Source organism: Pagrus pagrus, assembly GCF_965226575.1.
Source record: "Pagrus pagrus genome assembly, chromosome: 10".
Taxonomy (NCBI): Eukaryota; Metazoa; Chordata; class Actinopteri; order Spariformes; family Sparidae; genus Pagrus; species Pagrus pagrus.
In genome coordinates, this window is record NC_140194.1 from 11741587 (window position 1) to 11761624 (window position 20038).

Consider the following 20038-nt stretch of genomic DNA (forward strand, 5'->3'; position numbering starts at 1 on the left):
CTTCACATTTAAAAAGATGGACTCAGCACATGTTTGGTGTTTTTGCTGAAAAGAATGAAAAATAACTCAGTCATCAAAATGCAGATCAGTTTACTGTGAACTGACTAAACGATTCAGCATTAAAGTTTTATTTTACAGCCGCATGGTAGCATAGACATAGTTAAATTGACTATACTGAGCCTGAATAATACTTTAGCCAGTCTATTATAAATGTTTAAATAAAACTGCAGGCTATGTTATTTTTTAATTGTAGAATGTGAACAAACTCGCATTACTAAAAACTTCCCACAAAATAGAGATGACACAACACCAGTGTTATCAATAAGATGTTTAATACATATAATATATATATATTTTTTTTCAATGTAAATTGTTTATTTTTTACCAAAACTAAAAATCTCAAAATTTTTCATACTCAGTGATCTGATATAATACCTTCCACAATCCAGAACAATTACATGTACATGATTTATTGTGATTAAACATGTATATGTGCAGCAGTTACAATAATGTGTGTTGTTTCTATTTCTAAAAGACACATTTATTTTTTGTCAAACTGAACTGAGTGCAACCAACAACTGTATTTGACCTAGACTTGGACTGATTCATGGATGGATGGTAACATCCGTCAAAACAAACATTCAGCCTGTCTCACGGCTGGAAAGACAGAGTGTGTGCAGACAAGTGGCAGTGCAGCCACAGACAGCTGGGCTTATTGCCCTCTACTGCCCTTGTGTGGTGATTACCGAGACATACAGTTTTGTTCAAACTTACAAATGACCATATTTGAGCTCCGGAAGGTCTCTCGGCTTAGCTGTGCTCACTTTTCAGACTTTCTGCTGTGTCATCTTTGCTGTTGTAATAATCTTTTTAAAGGATAAGTTCACCCAAAAATAAAAATTTCAACTGAAGTAGATGGGGATGTTAACAAAAACAACCGAAAAGCTCAATACAGCTCATCCTACATGATCCCAAGTCTCCGGAAGCCCCGAGATCCCAAATTGATTAGAGGAGAAATTGTTGACACCCTTTTTTATGCGAAAATCCTCACTGTAGCAGCTAAGCTTAAGGTTTGGGGGTAAGTAATGACTGAATTTTCATTTTTGAATAGACATATCCTTTAATATACATGCTTATACCCCTGTGGTACTGAATTCAAAAATGTAAAACATGTTGTCACTTTTACAGGGATGTAAAAGTTTGGAGAGAGAGAGAGATTACAATAGATGAGAGCTAGAATGAATCTGTGAATAATCCATTGTACTTTGGATGGTTAACGTTTTCCCATTTGACTCAAGTAGTTACATTTAGTTTTTTGAAAAGGTAAAATTCGAATAGAAGGAGAGTTTGAATAACATTTTGAGCACTCCAAGTCCAAACTGCTGTCAAGGTCTGCAGCAATAGACAGCGAATCACACTGAGATTCTGAGATTGGAAACCTCTGCAACTTCAAAGGTTCAAGTTCCCCTTTTGGATGTCTTCATCTTTCATGGTTTCACTATTGCAAAAACGCTAAAATTGTGATGTTCCTCATTTTAAACACTTTATCTTTTGGGTCCAACCTGCAACGTTACATGTTTGGTCTCCATATGAACACACTGGGGGTCTTGGGATGTGCGACAGTATCAATTTTGACTAAACTACAAACAAATCTACCATGATGTTGGCGTCCAGATGAATAAATGCATGAATAAAGTCAAAAAGGTCTGTTTCATCTATCAGTCATGAATTTAAATGAAGGTTTATTCTATTCCATTCAGTCAAGATCACTAAATAATTATGTTATTATGTTATTTTCTGACCAAACATAACAAATGTAACACAAAATCACATTCAGCATTGATCTGTTTTTAGGACGACTTTCTTTGACAAGTTTTCAGATTGTTTTAAAACAATATTCAGGCACTCGTGTGTACATTTGAACAAGTTTTGCTTGCTCAATTGAATCCTTTTATTCGTGCTGGCAAGTAAAATGTACCTTCCTGAAGTGCTTTCAATGTAAGTGATGTGAAAAAATCCACAGCCCTCCTGCTGTGCCAAAATACATTCAAAATTTTAGCTGAGTCTTTGTCTTTTTCCCTCTTTGTCTTTCCCCAGACAGTTCCTCTTTGCTGAGGGGGGATAGCAGCACAAAGATAGAACTTTTTTTTTTTTTTTTTACTGAAAAAGACTAACTTTGGAACAGTCTCTTGGTTTGTCTAACTTAAACTGCTGAACGCTTATATTAGATTCAGGTAAAGGCTTGAATACTGTGAATCCCCCTTCACCTACATCAAAAGCAGGCTAACGAGGGATCTCTTCATGTCTTGTGCTTCAATACAAAAAAGAAAAAAATTTGAATCCATCCTTTAAATCTTACTGTGGAGGGAAGGAAATGAGCACAAATCGGCAGCAGATATAGGTTCACGTTTAATTTGCACTAGAAGTCAGCTACAAAATGTGATCAGTGTTGATCATAGTAACATTTATTGGTCAGTGAGCAGCAGCACATTGTCATGTTCCTGTTTGTCTTGTTGTCGTATGTTGCTTTTAATTTCCTCTTATTGTGTGACTTCCCGCCCTTTTTTTCATGTTCACTGTTTCTTCTCCCGTGTTTCACCCAAGCTTGTTCCAGTGTCCTCCAGCGTCTCCCCATGTTATGCTCTGGGTTTTTGTCCCTCGTATTTTTACCAAGTTAGTACTTTGTTTTAGTTTCGTGATTTTGGCATTTTGCACTTCTTGCTTTTTTTTTTTTTTGATTTGTGGTTTTTGAATTATTTCAGCTTTTGTTAATAAAGCTCGCCTTTCATTTCTCGATCCTGCCTGCCTCCTGGGTCATTTGCATTGGGTCCTCACCTTTTTTTACCACAAAACGTAACACACATGACTCCAACCCATCTGCACTGGCTCCTGGCAGCAGAAAATGAAGTCATTGCCTCTGCAGAAACATGAAAACCTGTCACTGACCTGGCATGACGTGACATGTTTTGATCTCAGCGTACTGTATAGCGCAGTCAGTACGAGATTGTGAGCTACAGATCAAAAAACAAAACAGTCAGCGTCCGTAGGCGTTGCACTCCATCAAATAACAAGGAGCGAAGAAAAGATGAAGCCTGTGATGAAGGCTTGTCAATAACTACAATACTTCAGCTGTCAAAAGAGGGGAACAGAGCATCCATGGTAACAGCCTGTACATCTTTAAGACATTTTGAATCAGTATACTACAAACTGTAAAGAGAAAAGGCACTAAATTTAATCCAACGCATAGGAAAGCGAGTGATACATTTTTATTTTTTTTTACAGCATTTGGGCAGAACTGAGAGTAACATGAGTCTCCCTCTTTAACGTGACAGACAGCAGACGGAGGAGTTTTTGAAAGAACAGCATCTTCTGCTCTCACTCAGGGTATTCACTGGGGACGTTGTTGACAAAATAAGAAACAGCTGTGTCGAGAGTACTTTGTGCTTTGAAAACAACATTGTGACGCCTCTACTTTGGTCTTTCTTATGTAAATACAATATATAAGGTGCAAGGCAGCGTGGCATTACTTATGATTAATAATGACACTATGAGGAATTCTATTATAGTCCATATCTCTACTGAAAAAACTAGATGAAAGTACGTTATGATAGGGATTAGTCTTTTGATTGTCTGAATGTATTGTTGATGGTAATATACAAGAACACAGACGCTCAATCTGCCCAGCTGTCAGGATAAAATGTTGGCAGTTAACATTTCTGCAAGCCCCTGATACATTCACATTTTTACAATAGGCTGTGTACCATCATTTTGCTTTTCTGCAAAATGTGTCATACCTACTGTGATGTTGGCATTGTTTGTGTGTCATGGTGCTGCAGCTGTGGATGTGATGAATATGGATAACTGTTAATGTTGTTAATATTGTCAACTCTGTCGAGGCTTTGCTTCATCTGAGCCCTTATGTCCCTAACACACAAAACAAATTGACGACCTTGGAAAAAACATGATCTTTTCCGAACCCTAACCAATTGGTAACAAGAGAATAAAAAATGAAAATTTAACCTTTCTGTGAACTTGGCTGGAAGAACATTTATTGGCCTTGATGTTTTTGTTATTAAGCCGGGTAGACATCCTGATGTAGAAAATACTGTATATATAACTGCATAACTGCATATATAACTGTTACTCTAATTTCCTTTTGCCCTTCTGTTTGTCTACTGTTTGCTTGATTTTTTCCTTTGTTTTCCTCAGTGTGCTAAAGCACTTTGAATTAACTGTGTTGTGTGTAAAGTGCTGTATAAATAAAGTTGAGTTGAGCTGAGGGTATATCAGAAAATGCAAAAAGCTTAAAACAATGCTGATGGTAGCACGATAATGACAAGGGACCATCATCTGGTCATACAAGCTGCACTAATATGGTTTAAATATTTTTTCAGGAGTGTGTTGGTTTTGAAAGTGGGTTGTGACCTATACCCAAGATTCATGAAATTAAATTCCCTGGTTCAAGATTCCCTGGTGACCACGAGTTAAACTGTTTGCCTACAGGAGTATTTTTAATCTCTAAGAAGTGTAGTATTTCAACATTGCAGGTGTGAAAAGTTAGGTCCTACCGAGATTTGAACTCGGATCGCTGGATTCAGAGTCCAGAGTGCTAACCATTACACCATAGAACCACCTGTCCAACCCGTCTCGCCGACACACATTCAGACCTTGTAAAGTTTTTCTCGGTTTATCTTAAATATTTTATGGTTTTAATAATCCAGCACAGCGGCACCCACGAGGAAACAATATTGATCTACTCACTTGTCGTTGGTTTCATTTCTTTACCCACTCTGACCTGACACGTGCTCCCACACTTTCTGCCCCCTGGTGGCCAACAGAGGGTACAGCAGTGTTTATCTTTACATTTTTTCCTTCCTCTTTTGTTTCACTTCTTGTCGCCACAGAGGGACTGAGGACGACTCACTTTAATGATGAGCTTCATAATGTTTAATTGAACTGTAATTAAGGACTGCAGACTGTACAAGCAAGCCTGACCTGATAATAGCAAATTGATTGAGTCTAAGTGGTTGAACAATTCAAACTCAATGATGACAAGAAAAATAAGCTTTCTTTCTTTCTTTCTTTCTTTCTTCATTTATTGTTATATAACCTTTATCTAACCAGGCAGTCACTTGAGATAAAAAGTCTTATTCGAGAGAGACCTTGAAATGACAAATAACCCTTCAGATGGTCCCTGTTATGACTATTTTCTGATTAAAGTTTAAACATTGATACATTTAACAAGGATGTCTCAGCATAGCAGCTGTTATCAAGCAACTGTACTGAGGGCTCTCATAAAGTGCTTATTAGACCGATTCAAATAATCATTTTGTCCACATAGCAACTGTTACACACTCACTTTGTTAAGGGTCTTATTAGTGTGGAGTTATGTGTGTCAAAGTTCATTTTCATCAGAATTTGGGAGCTGTAATAGACACAGAAGAAGTGAGAATGATCGCCCTGACTAAGATGAATACTGATTATGCATTAAGAATGGCTAAGTAACGATCCAGCTCTGGTCTGATGGATCCTCACAGTTCCTGTTGCAGGACGTGACCACAATAAAGATCTGCAGCTGAGCTGTGGACTTACCCACAGCAGAGCCTGCAGTCAAACGGCTCATGTTTAAATAAAAGCTCTATTACTCCGAGCACTGATTGAATTTCCTGATCGCAGTGACATTACAAACTTAAACAGAGGTAGTCATGTGCTTTTAATTTAAAAACTGTTCTATGTTCACCTTGTATTTCCTCACAACACATACAGCTACGAGCCTGGCTCTGGATGTCAGACTGAAATGAAAGTGACAGGTTACCGAGCAGCATTGTGGTCAGCATCCAGGTGCAGCCTCTTGAGGAATAAACCAAAGGTGCAGCTCTGTCAGAGCATTTAGAGGTATTGCCTCTCACCAGTGGCAGCTTCTGTGAAAAACAGCTCCGGCTGAAAGATATAGCTGACAGGCTGACTGCAGCAGAAAGGATTATGCCAGAGGCCTGCATTAGTTAGGGAAAGTCCCTGCAGTTCTTCTTTGCCTCTGCAATATTTTACAACATTTTAATAACCAGCCTAGAGACAGTCCAACTGTGAATTATTACATTTCCCAGACTTTTTTATTCAATATGCTGCACCTATATGAACCCACGGAAGTAAAGTCTGTTTGGTGCTGTTTAGAAAATACTGAATCCAAACAAACAAACTTGTACTCTTTTGGTTAATGTTGGTCATTGTTCTGCAATTGAATATTATCATATTTCAATAGACGTTTATATTGGCATGGATTTCAGACTTCACAACTTAAAGGTCCAATTTGTTAGATAGTTTATTTATTTTGAGTCAACATTATTACGCATTGGACCTTTAAAGTATAGTTCCCATGCATATGAATTTCTCTCAGTCTGTGAATTTGCATTCAAATTATACTTGTGTGGTAATTTAACACTTATCATTTCGCACTTTCTACCTGCTATTATACATGCATGCAGACACTACTGTTTGTGCTGGTTTGTGTTCATGTGATGTGTGTGGGGCTGACTCTCTTTAAAGGTGTAATATGTTAGAAGTTTAGTTAAAAATAATTTAAAAAATGAAACTAATTGCTTCAAAAATGTCTATGCATTGTGTTGCAGGGACATTTACTCAAGTTAGCATGCTAACCAGCTAGCCTTAGCTAACTGCAACAACAGTTAGCGTCAGTTAGTGGTTTCTCTGGTGAAATGCTGCCCCCTCTTCAACAGATGGTCAATTCTAACACATTGCACCTTTAAGTGGATGGTTTTTTTTTCCTGTATGTCTTCTTCTTTGTCATGTGTTGAATTATGTTTGATTTTATTTATTCTTCTGTATGTGATACTTGCTGCTTTGTGAATATTTTCATATACACCTCAATATGTTTACTTTATGAAATGTGCTATATAAAGAAAAGTGCCTCTTCACCAGTCTTTGGGTTCAAACAAGTCTTACATATTTCATTGTACACCAGGAAACTTTGCATTTGCATAGAATTTTAACGAGTTTTAAATAGTGAATTAATTAAGATAAAATATGCAGCAAACTCCATATGGATTCAACACATCACACTGAAACTGGAGTATGAGCAGGGGAGAAATAAAGTGCTCTGTTTCTACTGTCAAAATGAAAATGTGTGAGAAAGCAAAACAAATGACTCTCTGTGAAGCAGGTAATGCAGCTGAGCTACAAATGATGGAGTGCAGGTGTGGACAGATGTTGCTGTGTCAGTGAGAATCTAGTTATCTTTGGAGCAGAGGAGGGAAATACAAGTTATTGCATATTTAAAGGCACAGTATGCAGGATTTTCATTTGCTGATTGTAAACACACAGTTCATAAGTGAAACATAACTGGTTACTGGGGCTCATTCAAAGGTCATCAGACAGCAGCCACCAACCTGGGAATGAGATTCAGTCATCAACAATCCTTCTCCAGAATCGCTGATGCCCAGAAATGCCACAAACACAGACAAAATAGTCCGTAGATTAGGCCTATATTGTTTATTCTGGAAAGTCCTGCATGGTTTACTTTTATTGGCTACTATACTTTTTAAAAAGACATGAAAAAATGTTCCCTTTTGCTGTCACTCAGCTAAAAGGTAGCAGCAGCAGCTCCCAGCAGCAGTAATCATACATGGATTTGAGTCTTTTAGTGAGGATGTCATGCTGGAAGGCTTTTGGTTTTAACACTGTTCGAACTTTTCACCTTTCACTATCTGCAACCATTTAAAACCAGTTAAATAAAAACTCTGTTTGGGAGCTATCTTTAACTCTGCCGCCTCTGAGCTGTAGAGATTCCCATGAATTATTTCTGTGTTGAGAGGATATTCAACAAGCTGCAAAACCAAAATCTCTGTTGAGTGCTCACCTCGCTGCAGCGTGGCTTCATCTTGTCATGCTTCTCTCTCTGAACTGCTCGGTTGTATTCGGTCCATTAGCTTCTTGACTTACTGGCTGCGGTTCCTTTCAGCGGGGCATCGCTCAGGCCTTGTTGGCTGTCAGCAGGGCAGCATGTCCATCATCTGTGAAGCCCGAGAAACCTGCTTCTCACTGATGAGGAACAACCAGAACTCCTTTGCTGTGGTAAGCTGGTTCACTGCAACTTCTGCCAGTTCCCATAATATGGCAGTCATCCCATTTCAGTTTAAAACAACTTTTTTAATAATAAACCATTATTCCACTTGTGTGACATATTTCATGATCAACATCACACTGAAAACTCATTATTTCTATTGCCTGATCTAGGCAGGTGCGTCAGGAAATTAAAGAGGAACTTAACACCCCCTGAAATTCTTGTCTCTGCTGACCTCCAGTGGTTTAACTTCTCCAGGGCTCTGTTTGGCGTCGCCATCTTTTTGACCAGCTAAAATGTGGTTACAACATGACCATGTCACAAAAGGCAAATGTATGTAATCATTTTAGTAATTTGTTCATTTGTAGGATGAAAGTGAGACGACAGTGATGAGTGTGAAGGTATTTCTCAGGAGTCATATCGTACAGGTATTGTAGGCGAGAGGCGGCCTACATGAAGATGTTATTTCTTTTGACGTTTCATTTAAAATGTCATTAATATGGAACAATGTAGGCTGTGAGCTGCCAGCAAGACATAATGGGAGCAATTTTATACATTAATGTGAAATAAGACATTTCCCCCACTGCTGTAAAGCGCATCAGTAAGCATCAGAGCCTCGACTGCTCAGAACCAGGACTTGTGGAGCATAGTGCACAGGCTGAGGAGATAAATATGATGCTTCACGCTTCTGATATGACTGTGGCAGAACAGAAATTGGGGTTGTTGTCCTTCAGCTGGGAAATTGAGGGTAAAATTATTGACCCCTGTAGTCATATGTCAAGTTTATCCTTTGAAAGCTAGCATTACAAATCCCAGTGAAAATCTTCAAATAGTTGGTGAAACACTTCTGAACCACTTTTGAACGTCTTCTCAACTGAGAAGTGCTCACTGGGTTTTTGTTGCAGTGATGTACATGTGGCATCACCCTGTGTCATCACTACTGTGTGGTTACAGGTGCAACAATAAACATTCCTGACAATGCTGATTATGGTAATAGCACTTAACTACTGCTTGTCAGCTTGGTGTTAGGTTACTCTTTAAATTATGCATAAGACAGTGTTAAATCCCCACACACTGGCAACACTAAGTTTATTAAGTAGAAATTCTGCATTACAAGTAAAAGCTTTGCGTTCAAAATTTTAAAGCAGCCACGAGGAGCTTACATTTCAGTTGATTCTGGCGGCCCCTGTGGACAAAAGCAGCACCGCTTCCTGTGGTAACGAGCTTAATCTGGCTAGCATTTGTTTTGATAGCAAGTGAAATAAACACGCAACACATGTTAAAAATAATTTCTATTTTTTAAACACAGCTGTTTACAGTATGCAGGGCAATGACATTATGTTTCTACTTGTGACTATGTAATATTACAAACTGTAATATGACAATGGTGACGTACCGTACCACCAGACTACAGAGCAGGTTATTTCCTGAGGCTGTGACACTCCTCAATTTATCCTCAGCACTCCACAGATAATAGTTTTCATTTTATGACTTGTCTGACCAGGATAGATCAGAATCTGAACTGTTGACAGGCATCAGAAACATATATACTGTAATAACTACATAGAAATAGTCTGTTTTCTCTCTGATGGTTGCTTATGTAGCTCATAGTCATCAGTACTACATTAATACTATTTCATAACCAGTTCCTTGTTCAAGTAGAAGTATTATCAGCAAAATGTGCTGAAGTCTAAAAAGTACTATTTTAGAGAACTAATAGCTCCTGTCATGTTTTTATGTGAATTGAATTGGATTGATGATACATCGTGGAAACAGCTTTTTAATGTTGCAGTTAGTCAATAGATCATTATAACTAATAAATATACACTTTTGTGGTTGTGTATGAAGCAGTACACAATGTTTATCATTTAATAATCTGCACAGAAAATGGACAAGAAATATACTATTTCTGACTTTATAGAAGAATAAAATACACTTCAAATCACAAATCATACAGAACTATGACGTGTAAATCTAAATCTCTTAATTGCCTCTTTGAAAGACTATTTATCACTTTGACAAAAGGACCTCAGTCATGAATGTGGAGAATGTTCAACAAGAATAATGTGTGGCCACAGACTCTAGACAACATCTCAACACTTTGTAATGTGAGCAGAAATAGTTCAGAAATTGTAAGCACCCATTTACAGACTTTCTTATTTGTAAGAGTGGAATCCGTCATTCATCAGTATCAAACAGTCTTGTCAACATTCATTGTCATGGCATTTCAATACTCAGAGCTACAGATGAAGAGAGAGAGTTTCATTCTCTACATGAGCAGGGTATTAACCTTACTGACACTGGTTTCTGATGGCAGAATAGGCTTTTAATTTAAAACTTAAGTACCAAAACAACAAGCAGCATTGATATGACAGCAACTGGAAAAACCTTCCTCAGAGGAAAAACAGTCACATAAAATATATGATCCACTGTCACCACACTGGTCAATGATGGCGTAATGTCCAGCACTAATGAGACGCTGTCTGGGCATCGATTGTCAACATGTTATTGCTTCTACAGAGGGTGAGATGGAATTCACATAGTGAATGAATAAATTCAGTTCAATATATAAATAAGATAATTAGCCTGATACAAACATAAAATATTTTAGAATTAGACTTTTTACATATGGTTCCCTTTGCAAATACTGCACAGGTTATTTGTGGGTGTTGAGTCGGTCAGATGAAACCTTAATTTCAATTTACAATCTGACAGCGAGAGAGAGAGGGAGAGAGAGGGAGAAAGAGAGAGAGAGGGAGAGAGAGAGACAGAGAGAGAGAGAAAGAACAATTTAAGTAACTTCAAAAACGCTTCACAAAATGACACTGATCATCTCACAAGAAGATAAATTGTGTGTTATCTACATCGGTGGGTATCCATTATCTGATCATGCTCATCTTTTTTTTTTTTTTTAAATCCTAGTGTCACATTGATAAAAATTCACCATCACTAATATAAATTATTAAATAAAGCAATTAGCTTTATAAATATGTAACAGAAAAGGTCAAAGCAATCCCTTCTTAACACCCAGTACTTCAAAAATGTAAACTAAGACAGTTTGCAAGAAAAATGATCTCACAGAGAAAACAACACATGATCTGATCACTTCATCAGTGTGGGGACAAAAACCAGACTTGAGACCTATTGTGTGTGTGTGTGTGTGTGTGTGTGTGTGTGTGTGTGTGTGTGTGTATACCTCTCAGTAATGCAGTAATGCATGAACACTGGTGACATGATGCACCTCCACATACACAGGGCCTCGTTTACACTGCAACTTAAAAGAAGCTCTTGAATTACAGACAGGTGATCACCTCAGTATTAACTCTGTGATCATTAACAGTGAATAAAGGACCATTACAATATTTTACTATTTAACCATGCTTTATCAGACTTGGTTCACTCTCGGCCAGTTCAACATTTAGATGAGTTCTCAACTATTTCACTTTTCTTCACCTAGATGATCACAATCACCTCATGTCAGCTGTGCTGTGATCTACGGCTGCTGCACACGGTGACAATTCATTAACTCTGATGTCTCTACGTAGTAAATCTTTGCCTGCATTGAGATAATCAAGGTTGCCATATCTTTCCTCCTGTGGAGAAAATCACTTCTGTTTAGGGGACATTATAAACACTTGGCCGCCCTTGAATAGTAAACCTATATCACGGGCTAAAAATGAGCATGAGGATAGGTCTCTCCCTGTAAATAATCTGTCCACCCAATCCCTGTGTGCTGCCCTGTGCGCTGTTTGGAACCATTATGTTCCACTCCAGGAGGTCCATAAAGAGGCCGGGCAGCAGTTTGAGTGATCAGTTCTGTAAGAAAATAAAATGGGTGAATGGTCGCTGGTGTGTGGGACACTCTTTCATCCCCTCCTCTTCAATTCAGGGCCAAAGAAAGAGTGTGAGTAAGGGAGCCAAAGAGAACTGGGTCCAGGAGAGCTGTGGCTATCCCTCCATCTCAACATCTCAGTGTCTAATCGAACACACACGGAGACAGAGGGAGGGCCGTTGGTTGAAAGCTGGCTGAACGTTGCCTGGATTGCCGGCACGCTGTCCGAGCCAGGTGGAGGGGGTGCCCTCTAGAGAAGGGAGCTGGGGCTTTCTGGGGGTGGCGGTGGGGTGTGCGTGGGGCTGTGACGCATGGGAAGTATATCATAGTGGCTGGGGATGTGGCTGCTGCGGGGAAGGTCATAGGGGCTCTGGGAGAAGCCGGTGGCCATTCCATTTGGTCCCTGCAGAACGCTCACCGTTGGCTCTGTGATGGTTTGGGAAAGGAGGAAGGAAAAAAGTAGGAGAGGTATGTGAGAAACATCAAGGCTGGAGACTGGCAGGCACAGGCTGAGGAAAGAGGAGTAAAGGAGAGGTGCATGCAATAGAAAGGCAGCTCACATTTCCTCTCATCAAGGCTTACAAAGTCTGCACAGGCTCACACCGGGGGACACGACCAGAGAGGCCGTAAGCTGCAGGACCCTGCTGAGCTCCACACACCAGAGCAACAACGCACTCACCAACATCATAGACATTCCTGCTCGCACTGCCCAGGAGGGTGGCAGTGCCTCCAAAGGGCACTTCACGGTGGGAGGGGGACTTCATCTCCACATAGCTGCTCTCTGTGTGCTTGCAAGCCAGCCCTGGAGGGTCTCTAATGGTGGCGTATGGATTCTCACTATTGAGGGAGCAGGAGCTGTTGCTGCACATGGAGCTCTTGATGTAATCTGGAGTGGCCGCGAGACAAGGACATATTCAGCATCAGCAAATATAATAAGATCGTCACTGAGGTATTAATGCTCGACTCTGATATTACCACTAAATTTAAATAGACATCAGAGCCGGGAGAATGGCAATGAAATCGTTGCCATTCTGAAGAAGTTCTTTTGTCTCCGACAGGTGACTAATGGCGGGATATAGTAATCAGAGTACAAAGGGGAGAGAGTGGAAGCCTCGTCTCATCCATAACAGTCTCATCAGTCTGATAAGAGGGCTCATTAGAGACCGCAGCAAAGCTCCTTCAGACCACTCTCCACACCCCTGGGTCTCTCACACTCACCACAGACTGCACAGAGTGGGAGACAAAATGACGTATCGGGCACTGAGCCACAGAGAGCAATTACCATTGGAACAAAACCTCAGCCCACCATGATCTGGTCCAAAGTGTGGAGAGTTTTCACATAAATCACGGAGAATATAAGGATATGGGATTTTGGGTCAGAGAAATAGCTGTCTCAGAGGTGAATAGAAACCAAATGGGGAAATTGATACGTGGGCTGTTGAGCATAAAAGGATTTTGTAATATTGGCGCTGGTGAAGCTGAACAGGATTCCACATATACACGCACACACGCAGCTAACACACACTGCTACTACAATTAATTATTTACCTTTTCTGGAGCCTCTCTGTGTCTGTGCCTCCCCCTGTTGAACATCTGTAACGAATGTCAAAACATGAAAGTCAAACATCACATGAGAATCCCCCCCCCCAGCGAGTGAAGGCTGACAGGAAATATCTCATTAAGGTACGATGTCATGTCAGGTATGATATCTTTTTGTTTGAGGAATGTGAGGAGTTACTAAATGTTTCACATGCTTGCCATCCCATTCCCCCCTCCCCCCCCAAGGCTCTCAAGCTTACATAATCAGCTGTGGTCATAATGGGATATTTGCCAAACAGCAACACATCTTGAAGAGAAGACAAGCCTGTTTAATGCTATGTCAGCCTCTTACTTACACCAGGATGGACATCTCTTGTGTGAGAGCGACTTGTCATTATGATTGATCTGCTGTGTGCTTAAACAGAAAACTGTGCAGATCGAGATAGCTGACTTTCAAGTCAAGCATGACAAAGAATGAACCATATATGAGAGTTTTGATTGTTGCGGTGATGAGGGCTGTAATCAGTACACAAGCACAGTTCTTGTGCCGGGAACGGAGTATTTAAAACACATAATAATGTAGTTCTAAGTGTGGTAAAACCCCTTAAGACATAGACAGTCACCAGAGGCTAAAATATCGTATTGTCCTAAACTGTTTAATAACTTCTGAACCATTAATCCTTTCCATTTACTTTAGAAACTCATGTAAAGTGGAGTCTTTTTTTTCGTCCAGCGGCTCCGTAGTGAACGTAATTATGCCATCATGTTCTGCAGCATTGATAGTTCCTTCCTCTGGGCCAACGAACAACGGTTGTAGCCAAGTTGCTTTTGTTACTCATGTTCAATGGATGTTTCTCTTCGCTCAGGAGTGCTCTGTTATAATTAAATAACCTTCCATTTACATCTACATAGGATTGCACCTGTTTTTTCACTGAAAAATATGACAATAAATAGCTATAACCTGCTTAGCGAAGGTCAGATGTAGACAAAAACTCATATGGAAGTCGCAAAGTACATCTTTCTAAATAAAAAAAACAACTTGACTTTCTGAGGTTCAGTCTCTTATCAAGGGGAAAAAAACAAAACATTTTAACCGCCCTTTTAAAAAAAAAGTTCTGTTAAATTAATCCATTCTATGACAAAGCAAATGTCAAATTGGGACTTTAAATGAGCCAGACTGAAAGTTAAAGTTCTCCTGAATCAAATGATGTACGACACTTGATGCTGACTGCTAGAATAAGGTATGAAAAACACATTAAATGCAAGAGAGTCAAGGATCCCCAAAATTGCTCTTGTTATACAGTAATTGTTTTTCTGTTTAAACTCCAATCCGAACGTATGGGTGCCCTCAGGAGGATTTGTAGGAGCTGTATTAATAACAACATGTTTCTGCTCACAAACACATTATAAACCATTCATGAAGTGTTTCTTTGCTCCTTATAAATGCTAATAGGGTGGGCTTTGACCCACAGATTTAAGATACTATTGAGTCACACCTAATTTTCTATAATTCACAGCCCAAGAGTGCAGAATTTGACCCAGTGTAAGCTATCATGAAGAAATGTGCCACTGGGGAAAAGAGAAAGCAGACTAATGAGCTCGCAGTGACCCCTTTTCACCTTCGCACCACTGCTTTTTCTGTCCCACCCGCATATCTTATCAAAATCAGAGCAAAGGTTATGTCTAACAAGAAACCCCTGGTTCATCTTCATTCACAGCAGGGTATCTGTGTCCAGGCTGGTGCCTATATGAGGTCTCTACTGAAGACACATGCGTCTCTAACCTTGAAGCGACGATCCTACAAAGTCCAAAAACTCAGGATGTGAATGTGTGAGGCAAGAGAGATGAAAACTGACCTATGTCATTGAGGTTGCAGTAGGCTCTCCATTCTGAGCCATTTCTGCTTTTCAGGGTGCTTGACTGTGAAAGGAAGAGCATCGTTAAGTGTTGCTTTCATACTCGAGTCTTTTATCGGAAAATCAATTTGATGTGAATACACATGGAGGGTGGCCGTACTTTGAGGGTCAGAGTGCCGTCCAGGTTGCTTGAAATGGTTGAGACGACGTTACACTGGGCCACAGTGTGGTAACTGGGGTTAGAGAAGCACTGGCCGCTGCTGCTGCCGCTGCCGCTGCCGCTCTGGATCTGATTGACCTCAGCGGCACTGGTCCTCATCGCTACGGTGCTGCCACACTCTGAGGGTTTAAACAGCAGGTTGAGAGGTTTGAAAACTGATATTGAAGTATTTGAGTGTGAGTATCTTATATAATATGTTCTATTTAATATATGTATGTCGGTTTTTGTCCACAATAAATCAAGTTTAATCAGAATACATTTCAAATTGATGGACGAAAGCGTAGTATTAGGGCTGTAACTAACAAATCTTCTGATGTTAATCATTTAGTCTATAAAAAAAAGAATAGTGTCAATCAAAAAATAGTGAAAAAAAACCCTCACAATTTCCCAGACCCCTAAAGTGATGTCTTCAAAGTACTTCTAAAGTGATGTCTTCAAAGTACTTGTTTTGACCAACCAATAATCCAAAACACAAATATATTCTGTTTTCTATCGTATTGTTTCTTACTGTATCGTATCGCACCACACCGTACCTTACCGTAACATATTGTATTGCATCGTATTGTATCGTACGTATTGTATCGTATTTGAGAAGCTGGAACTAGAAACTACTTGGTGCTTTTGCTTCAGAAATAACTGCTGCTCCATAATTGGTAATTATAGTATTTAGCATTTGTCCATAGTGAGCAACAATTTTGAGTGGTCTCTAAAGTATCTTACCTGACAGGGAATAGTCAGTGTTAGTGATGTGCATCGCCTGTGAGTAGGACACACTGGGCTGGATCTCATGTCCTTTGTCCCTCTGCCTCTGTCTGTACCACACAAACAGACTGAGCATGGCCATGATGATGAGCAGAAGAAAGATGATGCCCATGACAGCCCCTGCTGACTGGCGCTCCGAGCCCCGTGCTGGACTAATCTTTGTGTACGGGTTGAGCTCCTCCATCATCAGAGCTGCTAAAGAGAAAGCACAGAAAGTGGGTTGTCTAAACACGGTGTACACATCTGTGCCTGAGTGATGATACAGTGGAGAGCCTCGATCATCCCGATCACCTCTCACCTTGATCACAACGGATGCCTTTATATCCGGGGCTGCAGTAGCATGTTCCAGTCACATAGTCACAGGTAGCATTGTTCAGGCACTCACACAGCTGCTGGCAACCATATCCAAATGTACCGGCAGGACACTCTGCATGGGAGAGAGGTGCATTACTAGACCCATCAAAATTAAAGCACTTAGAGAGTGGGAGCCAAAGTGTTTATAAACCACACATACACACACTCATCCACAGTGTCATTTTGCTCAGAGCTAAAATGTGCTGGTCCTACTCAACTCTGCTCACAGCTCGTCCCAATGAAGCCCGTTCGGCAGGCACACTGGCCGGTGATGTGGTCGCAGTCTGCGCCGTTTTGGCAGCGACAGACTTCGGAGCAGTCCCTGCCGTAGAACCCTGAAGGACAGCCTGGGACAGAGATGTATAAAATATTGGGGTGGGAGGGGGGGGGAGACAACAAAGAGAGGGGAAGACAACGTAAAGAGTCAAGGTCATATCGCAGGAGAATGAGAGGATCAATACCGTTCAATGTCTCCGCAGCATACTCAATAAGGGACAATGTGAATGAATGGAAATGAAACACTTCCTGCTTCAGCAGAAAATCTGGTTATAGTGTCAGCTTAACAGAGGTGGAGATAAAGAACAAGACAACTGGGCGTTGCAAGATAAAAAAAAAAGGTAGTTAATAAAGTTAAAACAAATGCCATTTTCATGCAAAAGAGAAGGAGCATGACACCACAAAAAAAAAGACTAAATATAACCCTTGGGGTGAAAGATAATGGAATTCAAATTAGCAGACTGATGATGATCTGCGCTCTCCCTGGGTGAATGACTGGAATGTATAATTAGCAGGAAAATAAAGTGAGCATTAGTGTTATTTTGATGCTGCTCTCTCTCTCTAAAAAAAAAACCTGTAAATGAAAAACTAATATCATCCAGTTGCCTCTAAAAATTGTTTCTCATTTCTTGTCATCTGCTGCAGTTCTGCTGGACTGCCAGTAGATGACACTGTGTGTCTACTAACTGGACGGGAGAGACTCACGCTGTGTGCAGTAGAGTCCGGTCCATCCAGGGCTGCACCTGCACTCCCCATCGTAGGCACTGCACTGGGCTCCGTTGTGACAGTTACACGAGTTGAGACAATCAGGGCCCCAGTGCCCAGAGGGACAGGCTGCAGATGCCAGAGACACAGACAGGCTCATGGTCACACACACTCCCACACATACTCTGTGTCCTATGCATGCGAACATGAAGCATACAACACACATGTTGAAGAAAGGCCTAAATATTCACCACACATTGCGGAAAGTTCAGTGTGATCTCTCCCTCCTCAAGCCCATAATTTGTGATATATGAGTGGGCATATGTGTCAGATTGAACAAGCCAAAGTAACAGCAATCTGAAAGAAGTTATTTTTACTTTAAGTAGTCAAAGCAATAAAAAAAAAAAAATCACACAACAATTTCCCTTGGCATCACGGCTCAAAGCTCTGCTAATGATCTTTGGCCTCCAGTGCTGTAAATCAAAGAGCATAATGTATTACAACAATCGTTTAGGAAAGATATCTGTTCTACATAAGCTGGAGATGAGGGTAGCTCTTGGTGTATGGAGGGTCATGAAAATGATTCATGTGTATGGAGGTAAATGTGAGAATGGAAGACAGACAATAAACGGGTGAAACAGAGAAAATAAAGATGATACCCTGAGAGCAATCCTCTCCTATCCAACCAGGGAAGCACTGGCAGGAGCCATCGATGGGGTTGCATGTGCCGTTGTTGGTACAGAGGCAGATCTCACCGCAGGCCCTCCCATACCTGCCGCTTGGACAGACTGCACAAAGAGAGAAAAAAAAAACATAATTTCACAAAACAATTCTGATCTGAATTACTGACATGCAAAAACTAGTAAAATCCATTAACATTATGACACCAAACTTGGACACATTACTGTGAGCACGATTATACAAACAAACTCATTGTGCGAAAGGTTGTGTTGACATATTCCTCTAATGGATGATATTGTTCTTTCTGAGTGGACATGAAGTGAAGTGATCTGTTTAAACAAAAGGAGGAGTCAATCACTGCCTCCAGTGGCACCACTGCCCCATTTCCACTCACAAGAGTGGAATGAGTGATGTGCCACAGAATTAAAATAGACCATGTACACAGACCACTGTATACATTTTTTATGAAATTAATATTTCAATGCTCTCCGGCGCTCTTCAATAAAAGATGTCATTTCCAATGAAACCTCCATTGTGTTTTCTTGTTGGGCCGTGACACAAATTGAACCAAGGTGTATCTAACAATCAGGACCAGGAAGCTGCACATACATCAAAGCTCTCATATAAAGAGAATAGCCCAGCGTCAGAAATTTCAGATAAGGTGGCTGCTGTGAAAGAGATGGGTCTGACTCATTTTCATGTAGGGTGATTTTAATGATTACATTTCAGCTGGCTTTCCCCTCTTCTTGAGAGCTCTTTCAAGCTTCTTCAAGCAGGTTGTCATTAGGCCATGAGGTTGGCTCCCCCATATTGCTGCTTCTGAGGATTCAAGCTTCAACACACCAGGAGAGCTTCATTAGGCTGGGACTTTGTGTGCCAGACAAAGGACGAGTGAGGACGCCAACAGAGCTCGACACGAGGCGTGTTGTTGGCCACCTTAGTCCCTCGCGGCCTAACGCCTGCTCACCAGTAATTACAGTCCGACAAATGAGGACGAGTTTGTGTTTTTTTCCCCTTTCTCCCCTTCCCTTTAGTTACCCTATTAAACTTTTATTTATAAGACATTGCTCATAGCCATGAAAGAGAATTCATTTCATTGCCTTTCTGTAATTCATGAAAAAAAAGTAAACTATTAGAGGTAAAATCTACAGTATGTTTGCATGTAGGTGTCTTCTCTCGTGAGAGTGATGGAGAGTTGATTTCTTCTTCACTTTATAGCCAGTGAGGAACCGCTGACAAGACAAATACCTTTGGACAAATAAACTGTCACACACATCAGTCAATACTGGATAGATGGAGTGTGAGTAGACAAACACCTACCCTGAATTTTAACTGAAACAATATCTTTATAAGTTTCCTTTAAAATGTGTGTGGCTTCAATACACCAGACATACAACAAAACTATTGACAACATCATCGTAAAAATCGTATTTCACATTTATATCATTAACACATTATATGTCATCTATAATTATTCTAACACTTAACCGTCAACATAGCTTATATTTAAAATGTACATTGGTTCACAAAGACAAAGATGTGCTAAAGTTATTCATACTAAGATAACAAACTGTATGGTAGTAAGACAAAGGCTGCAAACTTTTTCCCCCGCATCTTCGAGGCGAGACACAAAGAAAAAGTTTGCCTGCTTCCCCTCAAATTAAATTTAACAAGACAAACAAGCGCGCACATGTTGTTTCTTTGTCTATTCGTGAAAGGCAATTTATATGCAGCCA

General features: G+C 40.3%; 1 protein-coding gene across 5 annotated transcripts in view; it reads right to left on the minus strand.

The window, feature by feature from the left end:
• Positions 1 to 9339: 9339 nt before the first annotated feature.
• Positions 9340 to 20038, minus strand: part of megf11 (multiple EGF-like-domains 11) — a 75654-nt gene continuing 64955 nt past the window's right edge. For 3 of the 5 annotated variants that reach the window (XM_084364890.1, XM_084364889.1, XM_084364887.1), the window contains 10 exons: positions 18281 to 18409; positions 17622 to 17750; positions 16859 to 16987; positions 16585 to 16713; positions 16245 to 16481; positions 15465 to 15643; positions 15305 to 15368; positions 13458 to 13502; positions 12589 to 12795; positions 9340 to 12335 (listed from right to left, as the gene is read on the minus strand). In XM_084364890.1, the coding sequence (XP_084221016.1) occupies positions 12160 to 12335; positions 12589 to 12795; positions 13458 to 13502; positions 15305 to 15368; positions 15465 to 15643; positions 16245 to 16481; positions 16585 to 16713; positions 16859 to 16987; positions 17622 to 17750; positions 18281 to 18409 (1424 nt within the window). In that variant the 3' untranslated portion in view covers positions 9340 to 12159. The remainder of the gene's footprint in view (positions 12336 to 12588; positions 12796 to 13457; positions 13503 to 15304; positions 15369 to 15464; positions 15644 to 16244; positions 16482 to 16584; positions 16714 to 16858; positions 16988 to 17621; positions 17751 to 18280; positions 18410 to 20038) is intronic. The other 2 variants (XM_084364888.1, XM_084364891.1) reach the window with 2 other exon arrangements.